Raw genomic sequence first — 11,686 nt, 5'->3', positions numbered from 1 at the left:
GAATCTGGCTCAGGTGAGTCCACACATGAATCTGGCTCAGGTGAGTCCGCGCATGAATCTGGTTCAGGTGAGTCCACACATGAATCTGGTTCAGGTGAGTCCGCACATGAATCTGGTTCAGGTGAGTCCACACATGAATCTGGCTCAGGTGAGTCCACATGTGAATCTGGCTCAGGTGAGTCCGCACATGAATCTGGCTCAGGTGAGTCCGCACATGAATATGGTTCTGGTGAGTCCACTTCATAGACTGTATATAAAACAACTGGACAGACCAACCCCCCCCTTCCATATAGGAAGTACCACTGGGTTCCAAAAAGGCCAAAGTCCCATTGACTTCCATTGAGAAACAGACAGTTATTTCTCAGTCATTTTATATGTCAGAATAATCATTCTTCCTCTGCTGCTTTCTGATTAACTTCTTTTTTCTAATCCTAATTTTTTTTAAGATTTTTTTCCATTATCACAAGTTATTAGAGTTATAAAATGACCAATCAGATGGCTCAATAAGCGTTTGTGGGTCTGACGTCGACCGTCTGGGGGGTTTGATTGACAGATGACGGGTAGCCAATGGGAGCAGACTTCATCAATGGGTCCGTGAAGACCTTTTAACACCTACTTTACAATTCAACAATGTACCAATCATTGTCCTACTGTTGTTTTCCTCAATGGAATGTACCGATGCAGCAGTTTAAAACAACAAGAGGAGCATGCTGTCGACATTTTTAGATGAGGATTTACTCTGTAGAAATAGATTTCACTCTGAGGTTATGTGCTTTGGACTTTTTTCTTTGTTTAACGTTCATTTTTCTTTATTTCACTGTTTTGGTTGTAGCTTATGAAATCCAAGTTGCATATATGCGCATAAAATCACCAACCAAAGATTCATTTTCGCGGAACTTCGCCGAACGCGAGAGAAACATGAAAGGACCGGGACGTATTTTCAAAGAGAAAGAAGATCCAGCTGTTCACTTGTTAGGATGGTTATTTATTTTAAATACCGCTGAACGCGCTTCTCACGTGCATCTGATCAGACTAACATGGCCGCATGTAAAGAGACGAGCTGCGGGGCGCGCGCGAGGGGGACACGTGCCGGTCTGCAGCGGCGTCACCCAAATGCTCCTTTTATCTCGACAAAAAGGAATAAATGTAAGTAAATCCCAAAGGACCGCTGACAGAATCAAATGTTGGAATGGTTCTCCCTCAAAGGCTTCAACAATGACTTGTACAATCAGCCCAGTCTCAGTAAAATGTGTACATATTCCACAATTTGGGAAATACTGTATAATATACGCCAAAACCGGTTTTTGCGTGCATATAATACGCGCGGTCCTAAACGTGTCAAACGTGTTTTCCACGTTTGACACGTCCCCTGGTGGAGCCGTGAGCATCACAGACACCCCCACAAATGAACAATTTGCTTTTCTGACCCTAACCATAAACGTAATCCTAACCCGAACGATGTCATTTAGAAAAGAGCCGGAGGATTTCTGACCACGTGATCAAAACGAAGCGTAAAAAGCCATTCTCCTGAGCCGCCGTTATTGAAGCTGTTTACATCCGCGGTCTCGTGGTCGAGGCGTGGAAAGAGACAGACGGTTGCAATAAACTCACTCCTGATTGGCGACAGTACTTCCTATAGATTCATGACTCAGATATGACTCAGACCAATCGCTGAAGATGGGTTGCGAATGGCGGTATCCGTTTCAGGAAGTGACGGTGAAAGCGGCGGCCTACTTTCACGAGGAGAGGAAGTAATGCATTTCCAATGGGGGACCTCAGTGCTCGATCTGTCCATTGTTTTTACAGTCTATGGTCCACACATAAATCTGGTTCAGGTGAGTCCACAAGTGAATCTGGCTCAGGTGAGTCCACACGTGAATCTGGTTCAGGTGAGTCCGCACATGAATCTGGTTTAGGTGAGTCCACATGTGAATCTGGCTCAGGTGAGTCCGCACATGAATCTGGTTCAGGTGAGTCCACACATAAATCTGGTTCAGGTGAGTCCACACATGAATCTGGTTCAGGTGAGTCCACACATGAATCTGGTTCAGGTGAGTCCACAAATGAACCTGGGTCAGGTGAGTCCACAAATGAATCTGGGTCAGGTGAGTCCACACGTGAATCTGGTTCAGGGGAGTCCACACGTGAATCTGGGTCAGGTGAGTCCACAAATGAATCTGGTTCAGGTGAGTCCACACATGAATCTGGCTCAGGTGAGTTCACACGTGAATTTGGTTCAGGTGAGTCCACACAATAATCTGGCTCAGGTGAGTCCACACAATAATCTGGCTCAGGTGAGTCTAGGGGTCATGCTCGATCCTGGTTCAGGTGAGTCCACACATGAATCTGGTTCAGGTGAGTCCACAAATGAATCTGGTTCAGGTGAGTCCACACAATAATCTGGCTCAGGTGAGTCCACATGTGAATCTGGTTCAGTCGAGTCTAGGGGTCATGCTCGATCCTGGTTCAGGTGAGTCCACACATGAATCTGGTTCAGGTGAGTCCACACATGAATCTGGTTCAGGTGAGTCCACACATGAATCTGGTTCAGGTGAGTCCACATTCCCCCCAGGGGTTAGAGGTCAGAGATGATATCCTTTTATGCATGACGCGCACATAAAAGAATATCAAGCGTTCCTCCTGTATCCCGCAACAATCAAACTGACTAAGGACAACAACGGCTACATAGTTCAAGCTCCAACTTCATCTCAACTCTGGATACAAACTGATGGGACTATAGACAGTTCCTGATGAGACGCAGGAAGGCGAGACTGCATACTTTGACGGTGCTTGTGGACATGGTTCTGATTTGTTTTTGTTTAGATTTATTTTGATTCAGTCTTGATTCGGGACAGTCAGAGTGACCATAAAAAGCACAGCTATGAGTTGTTTGAATATCTGGAGTGTGACGACGCCACTGCATTGAATGTTTTTCTTTCTGAATGAAAGGGGGGAGCAGATCCGATGGGTCAGATCGGAGAGGTGCTGTGGTCACAGAAGTATATGTATTTATTTGTCCTGCTAAATAACTTAAAGATTATCTTTGTTCTAGTTATGTGGGCAGATTATTTGGATATCAATTGAATTTAATTTTAAAAAACATCAAAGCAAATTATGTTAGAGATGAGAATTAAAAGGATCATTTGTGTGATTTTGACAAAGATATAAACCCAGATATTATTTTTTATAATAAATTTAATGATAACTGCAAATACTTCTCAGATGAAGAAATTAATTTACATATTAATTCAGTTGTAAAGTCAGCAGAAACTATGTCATATATACATTTAACATAAGAAGTATTTATGCTAACTTCAATAAGCTAAAGGAGTGTCTCACTATGACTTATAGGTTTAAGTTGGTATCACTCTGAAACAAGACTTTATAAAGATAGAGATGAGGAATTTGAAATAGAGGGTTATAAACAATACCACATAAATCGTGAAGGAGAAAGAGGACGTGGAGTTGACAAGTAAACTGTTAAAGAAATGTCTGTTCCAGTTGAAGAGGTCTGAATGTGTAGCTGTTGAAAATGAAATGAACACAGAAATGTCATCTCTGCATGTATATACAGCTCAAGGCTCAAATACAAACCAGTTTACAGATAGTCTAGAGATTTTATTAGATACTCAGAATCATCACAAAACTTTATTAAAGGAAGGAGATTTTAACATTGATTTTCTAAACCCAAACAACTGCAGAGACACATCTTATTTCTTAGACACTCTAACTGCTGATCACTCTAATCACACAGCCAAGCAGAATCACAAGTTCCAGTGCCACTTTAATTGACAATATTATTACTAATAATGTGGGGGCAGTTGTTCAAAGTGGGTTAATTTATAATGATATTAGTGACCAATTGCCTGTTTTTACTATTTTTGATTGGCACCCATTGAAAACTAAAATTCAGAAACAGTTAAATTGTTATCGGCAGAGAACAGAAGTAACAGTCAACGAGTTTAGAAAAAGTTTATTTCAACAGGATTGGTCTAAAGTTTATGTGACCGATGTGAATGTTGCTCATGAAAGCTTTCTGAACATTTATATTTCTCTTTATAATAAATGCTGCTCATTAAAGTTATTTAAGGAAACGTCTAAACTCACTGATCCCTGGATGACAAGAGGACTAACTAAAGCATGCAGAAAGAAAAATAAACTGTATAAAGATTTTATGAGAAACCAGACAGTGAACAATGAGATGACATACAAAACTTATAAAAATAAACTTACAGCTATATTAAGGAAAGCTAAAATAGATTATTATAATGGAAAACTGATAGAGCAGAAAGGGAATATGAAAGGAACATGGAAGATTCTGAATGAAGAAATTCATCTGAATTCACAGAAACCAAAGCTGCCAGATTACTTTGGATTATAATCTGGTAATAAATAATAGCAAAGAAGTAGCAAACCAATTTGATATTTTTGTTGTTAGTGTTGGAGTAAAAATAGCTAATTCAATAGATAGTCCTAGTAATCATAAAATGCACAGTATAGACACAATCCTACAATCTGTGTTTGTTGGAGATGTTGATGAGAGTGAAATATCAGCTATAGTAAAGAAAAGTGAAAACAAATCTTCTCCTGACAGTGATGGACTTGATATGAAAATCGTAAAAAAAACAATTGATTGCATCATTAAACCATTGACCTACATCTTCAATTTATCAATACAGTCTGGTGTTTTTCCTGAGAAAATGAAAGTAGCAAAAATTATACCAATCTTTAAAAGTGGTGATGAACATCTATTTAATAATTATAGACCTATATCATTACTCTCACAATTCTCCAAAATCCTTGAAAAATTGTTTGCTTTGAAGATAAAATGCTTTTTTAGAAAAAAATGAAATAATTAGTGAAAAACAATATGGATTTAGGTCACAAAGATCTGCAGCGCTGGCTCTAATTGAGCTAACTGAAAAGATTACAACTGCAATAGATAACAAACAATACACAGTTGGAGTCTTCATTGATCTACAAAAAGCATTTGATACAATTAATCATGATTTACTGTTATCTAAACTACCTATATATGGGATTAGAGGTTTGTCATTCCAGTGGCTTAAAAGTTATCTAACCAATAGACAACAGTATGTCCAAGTAAATGGAACCAATTCAAATCACCAACAGATCACTACAGGAGTTCCACAAGGATCTGTATTGGGTCCCATACTTTTGATTTTATTCATAAATGATGTCTGCAAAGTTTCTAAAATAATTCAGATTTTGTTGTTTGCAGACGACATGTCAATTTTCCACCCTGGACCAAATTTACCTGAACTGATGGTAACGCTAAAAGAAGAAACAGCTACAGTGAAAAATTGGTTTTATGGAAACAAGTTATATTTGAATTGGGAGAAAACAAAGTTTATGATTTTTAGTTATCGGCAAACTGATGAAAATGTATCAATAAATATTGATCAAGTTAACATTTGCAAAGTAAGTGAAATAAAATTTCTTGGAGTTATTTTGGATGAAAAGTTAAAATGGAAATCTCACATTAATCATTTGAAAAAGAAAATTAGCAAAAATATTGGAATTCTTTACAGAGTAAAAGATTTATTTAACAGTCTATCCTTACACATGTTATATTGTTCTTTTATTTTACCATATTTTAGTTACTGCCTTGAAGTTTGGGGAAAAGCATATTCAGTTCATACAAAGTCTTTGTTTCTCTTACAGAAAAAAACAATAAGAATAATCAACAAAGAGGCAGAAGAGAAAACAATAATCTGTTGAATCACGACTGCTAAAGTTTTAAGATTTATTTGATTTAAAAACGTTATTATTTATGGTAAAAGCCAAATTGAAATCTCTCCCAAACATCATTTATCAGTTTTTTCATGTATTTCAGAAGATAACAGCAGCAGGAGGAAACATAGTTTCAAAGTCCCGTTTGTACAACCCTGAGACAGAAACACATCAGTTATGGAGTTGATCGATAGAACTCTCTGGACACAATATTGAAGGAAACTAGCAGTATAGATGTACTTAAAATAATCTTTAAAGATAAGATATTAAATGGGTGAAGGAACATTAATTGGGACAATAAATGTAAGCCATAGACCGAGATGGATTAGGGACTCAGGTGTTTCCTGAGAAGGGGCGGGGCCTCACCTGTCGGGGAACTGCAGTGTGGCGTACAGAGACTCGGTCCAGGTGTGGTCCATCTCCAGCTGCTGGAATCTCTTCAGGATCTCAGAGGCCAGCAGAGTTCCTTCAAAGGAACCCGGAGGATGAGGCGCCGCGCTGACCCGACTGAGAACAAGCACACCTGACCATGACTCAGCCAATCACAGCCCAGAGATTTCAGAGTAAAAGCTCGGGTAATGAAAGGCTTTTATGTTGATAGGGCTTAGGAGGAAATGAGTTTCTGTTTTTAAAAAAGAGGGAAATGAGTTCTAGAAGACTGAAGGAGAACTATGAAGATCTGATGAAGGAGGAACATGATGGAGAACAGAGAAGAAGAGGAGGACGTGGAACAGGAAGTAGTGAAGATCAGACAGGAAGTTCTGGAAACAGATTGAGATGTTTGGACATGCTGAGAGGAAGAGCAGTGATGAAGATTATGTGAAAGGATGAAGAGTGGAGATACCAGAGAGGAGGTTCATGGATGGAGGACATGAAGGAGGAGGATGGAGAATCCAACATGATCTGCTGTAGCGCCCTCTAGAGGACGCTCCTCAAATCAAAGATCAGAACCAAAACCTGATGTTTTTAGCATCACTAAACAACATTTAAAGTAATAAATACAAAGACTTAAAGTTACTCTAAACTCTAAAGATTTCAAAGTAGTTTAATGTGAAACAGACCAATGAGCTGCTCTCTGATTGGTGGAAGTTCTATCGATCCAAACCTCAGAGTGTTCGTGTGAATCCTGGTACTTCAGTCTGAGGGGAGACGCTTCCTGCAGCAACAGAACTCCTTAACAAACCTTTGATGATCTGTAACCAGACCTTGCTTTTATTTTGAAAAGGTTTCGTGACCATTTCCTGTAAACTTCACACTTAAAGTCTGAACAAAGGTAAGGTTTGGGGGGAAAATAAATCTTCATGAATTCTGTTCTTAAATCCTGACAGACAAGCAGAAGTCTGTCCTAAAACCAGACTGGTTAAACTGGTTACTGTGGTAACGCTGGTTAAACAGGTTACCATGGTAACGCTGGTTAAACAGGTTACTGTGGTAACGCTGGTTAAACAGGTTACCGTGGTAATGCTGGTTAAACAGGTTACCGAGGTAATGCTGGTTAAACTGGTTACCGTGGTAATGCTGGTTAAACAGGTTACCGTGGTAATGCTGGTTAAACTGGTTACCGTGGTAATGCTGGTTAAACTGGTTACTGTGGTAACGCTGGTTAAACAGGTTACCGTGGTAACGCTGGTTAAACTGGTTACCGTGGTAACGTTGGTTAAACTGGTTACTGTGGTAACGCTGGTTAAACAGGTTACTGTGGTAACGCTGGTTAAACAGGTTACCGTGGTATTGTTGGTTAAACAGGTTACCGTGGTAATGCTGGTTAAACTGGTTACCGTGGTAACGTTGGTTAAACTGGTTACTGTGCAGACCCTCCAGGATTTAACAGCAGATTTCTATGATTGTTGCGGCCTAAAACACCTGATGTTGCGACAGCTTTTGTGAAAAGTTCTGACAAAAGTTGCAACATTTTTTTAAATAAAAAATAAATAAATAAAAAGCACCTAAAACTGTTAATTAAGAAATAAAATGGACATTCTCATATTCCAACTCTTTTATTGTAACACGCACTCGGAAACTACTTCATCATCACCTTATATAATGTTGTTAAGCCGTCATTTAACTTGAATAAACATGAAACACAACATGAACTTTTGCTCCTCTCTGCTTAGTAACCCAAATATTTTTGTTTTGATTCCAAAATGATTTTCCAGAGAAAAATGATAACTTTAAAAAACACCATAATCAGATTAATCCTCACATCTCCATGTTCTCCTTAGAATCTTCCTCTGTATCTGTTTCAAAAGCATCACTGGAGAATCAATGGTTGGTAAAGGAAGACAAAGTCTTTGAGGAGAAGATCTGGTTTGTTCTCTGATCTGTTTTAGAGGTTCTCTCAGGTGTTTATACGTTTGTTTGGGAGGAGCTTCTACATGGAATTATTTACTCTAAAATCATGGGGCCCTTTTGGCCTTCCAAGTGTGGCTGCTGAAGCCGTGTGTGTTTAGCAACAATGTTGCCAGATAGTCTCACAGTTTTCCAGCCCGAAAGTCATCCGAAAAGCAAGCAGCAAAAAACTGCCCAACCCTTTGTGACAGACCGGGGGCTTAATTTTGAGCAATATTCTAATGTTCTTCTATGAAATTGTTACCAAGGATGATCAGAAGTGCTTTCGGTGAGTATGGACAGGTAACAGACATCATCCGGCCGTGGAGGTGGGGGGGGGGAGTTATCTGGACTCACCTGTAACCCCCACTGTTTAAATTCCCAGGCGATCAGCCATCACATCAGTCTCATCCACAATCACCGCTCTAGTTCAGACTAATGTCGGCTGGTTTTGCTTGTGACTGTCCACCAAACCTGTGATGAACTTCTGAGAGGTGTTTATGCTTTTCTAGTGATGTGATCGTCTCCAGCGTTTATTTTTAAGGTGAAGAACATCTTCTTCACAGTCTTACTGCGTTTGTGAACACACAGACACATGAAAGGTGGAGGAGGACGTGATGTGCTCCTACACTAAAGAGAGTTGGGTAATAAAAAGGAAAAAAATAAAATAAAAATTTAAAAATGAGCAAGTTTCATTCTGGACTGCTGCAAGATATAAAATACATGAAATATCTTTCTAGTAACTTGTTTTTCTATCTAGTTGTCGACTCTCTCGATTTCTCTGAGTCTGAAGGTCTGAATTTCTAAACTACTTCAGTAAGTTTTTCATTATTTTCAATGTTCAAATATATTTTTCTGGACAGTTTTCTACTTGGTCGCGTACTCCAATCGCTGAAATGAATCCAAGTTAAATTACGCGATCCGCCGGCTATTGCACACGGGGTGTAAAATTCCAGTTGTGTGTGACGTCACCAGCAGGTGTCACATGCTGCAGACTAAAGAGATTTTGCATATTTTTCTTTTTTTTTCTTTTTTTTTCTCTGTCTATCAACATCCCGCTTCTGACACCATGTCGTGTTGTTGCATTACAAAAAGACTGAGACGTGCTGTGCTGAAGACATGAACTTTATTCTTCCTTTTCCAACATAGCACCCAAGCAACATTCCCCTACAATTCACACAACCATCCGCTAGCTCCCCCTAGTGGCTCCTCCTTTCATGACATTCCCTTGAGTCTGGTTTAACCCAAACATGGCTAATACCACACTGACCGCGCGGCCACAACAACGAGTCGATTGGAAGTATAAACCAGCCAAGACAGGACTACTGTAAACACACCACTCAATATGATGATCATCACACTAAAAAAATGAACAGAAAGCCCCTCCCACACCGAGCCCAAAGCTTTTGAACACATTTATTGGCAGGCGAGGCAGCAATCCCCTCAACAACGACAGAGCCCGGGACCATGAAGCGTCTCCTCCTGGTGCGTTCACTGAGCCTCAGAACATAGAACATTAGTGGAAGTCTGATCGCCACCCAGCCTAACTAAGTCGCTACTTTCTTATGATAAGGAAATAAAAACCGCCGAACTGACCCTAAGCCTGCCCAAAATATATCTAGCCGCCTAAAGCCATTTTTGCTCACAAATTTAATAATAATAATAATAAATTTTATTTATATGGCGCCTTTCTTGGCACTCAAGGTCGCCTCACAGTACATAAAAGCATAAAAACACAACAATATCATAAAAATAAAACAGCTAAATAACAAACACAACAGTGAGCTAACAGTTAAAGCTACAGGAAAGTGTCAGGTATTGAATGCAGTCTGGAAGAGGTAAGTTTTCAGGTGTTTGGAGAATTGGGAGAGTGAGTCCATATTTTGTAGATCAGAGGGAGTTCCAGAGTTGTGGGGCAGAGGTGCTGAATGCTCTACCCCCCATGGTGATGAGACGTGATCGTGGAGGAACCAGTCGGAGGGAGGAAGAGGATCTGAGGGAGCGGGTGGGAGTAGCGACAGTCAGGAGCTCTGAAAGATACGGAGGGGCGAGGTTGTGGAGGGCTTTGTGGAGGGTTTTCTGAGGAAGTCCAGAAAGAAGGGAGTTACAGTAGTCGATCCGGGAGGTGACGAGACTGTGGACCAGGACAGCTGTGGAGTGAGGGGTGAGAGAGGGACGGAGACGACGGATATTGCGGAGATGAAAGTAAGCGGTCCGGGTGATGTGGTTGATGTGGGCAGAGAAGGACAGAGTGCTGTCAAGGATGACACCCAAACTCTTAACCTGAGGGGAAGGGGATATGGAGGAGTTGTCGAGGGAGAGAGACAAATTACAGTTTTTACTGAGAATGGATTTTGTGCCAACAATGAGAAGTTCAGTCTTATTGCAGTTTAATTTAAGAAAGTTTGCTGTGAACCAGGACCTGACTTCATGTAGACATTCGGAAAGGGAGGAAGGTGGAAAAGTGGGGCCAGGTTTGGAGGAGATGTAGAGCTGGGTGCCATCCGCGTAGCAATGAAACTGGACGTTGCGCTTCCGAAAAATGTAACGAGGGGGAGAAGGTAGATGATGAACCAAAACCAGAACCCGTCCAATCTGGCAACACTGTTTAGCAACGAGCGTGTTGTCCGCAACACATTTGGACCAGCGCTCTTTGAAGTACTGTAATTCCTGAACTGTTTGCTCTATTTGAAACATTCCAACAGTTTCTGAAAGCTCAGACATTGCTCTTTCTTGTCAATATGGACATTATGGTAATTATACCCAGAAGCCCGTGAGGAGCTGCTTTGTTTCCCGGTGAGACGTTCAAAGCACCCCCTCTTTGCTCTGCCCGTGCCCGCGCACAGCACATCCCCATCCTCCCACGTGCACGCCCGCACATGTGGTGGGGCGGGGGAAGAGAAAAAAGTAGAACAAGACTGAAAAAGATGATAAAAGAGATCATGCCTCCCGGTAAGAAGTCAGGAGTGAAACAGTCATGAAGCTGCGTCATCGTCCATGACTGCTGTCACGGTGGATCGGTCAAAGTTACGGTGAAAATAAAAAGCTGCAGGTGCTCAACAAGTGTTGCAGGAGTAGTGAGATAGGTGGATCAACGCAGCAGACACAGGCAAGGAGATTTAAGTTGAGGTTTATTGTAAGGAGGTGCAGTGTCCAGGGGTGAGCTGACTAAGGAAGGGGGCAGAACTGGCTTGGAGCTGGGCTAGGAGCACAGACAATCAGGCAGGAAGGAAAAGCAGAAGCCAGGCTTTTATCGGAGAGGCTAAGTAGGTGATTGGATCCAGCTGAGTAATTGAGGTCACCAAACACAGCTCTCACAGACTAGCAGAGAGGAACCCCAACAACAAGTCTCTGGTTTGGTTGTGTTTGCATTAATAGTTGCAACATCACAAAATCCTGGAGGGTCTGACTGTGGTAACGCTGGTTAACCCGTTTATCCAGCGTTACCATGGTAACACTGGTTATCAGACAGCAGTTTCCTACCTGACAGTCTTGTGGATATCTTCATCTTTCAGAAACATCCTCATCATCTCTCTCAGCTCTCCCAGGTAAAGCCCCGCCCCTCCTTCTGGGGATGTGTTGGCTCCTCCTCCTTGTTCCCCCT

The 11,686-nt window shown here is 41.1% G+C and overlaps 1 protein-coding gene across 1 annotated transcript in view; it reads right to left on the bottom strand.

Moving 5' to 3' along the window:
• Window positions 1-11,680, bottom strand: part of LOC112141518 (transferrin receptor protein 2) — a gene marked incomplete at its 3' end in the record, with an annotated part of 20,034 nt that extends 8,354 nt beyond the window's left edge. Inside the window, 2 exon segments of the mRNA XM_036216851.1 lie at window positions 6,121-6,261; window positions 11,566-11,680. Coding sequence (XP_036072744.1) covers window positions 6,121-6,261; window positions 11,566-11,612 — 188 coding nt within the window.
• Between the last annotated feature and the right edge of the window lie 6 nt (window positions 11,681-11,686).

This window comes from Oryzias melastigma, linkage group LG18 (assembly GCF_002922805.2).
Source record: "Oryzias melastigma strain HK-1 linkage group LG18, ASM292280v2, whole genome shotgun sequence".
In the NCBI taxonomy this organism is placed as follows: Eukaryota; Metazoa; Chordata; class Actinopteri; order Beloniformes; family Adrianichthyidae; genus Oryzias; species Oryzias melastigma.
Note: the sequence above shows the minus strand (reverse complement) of the source record. Positions and strands in the feature narration are given on the sequence as shown.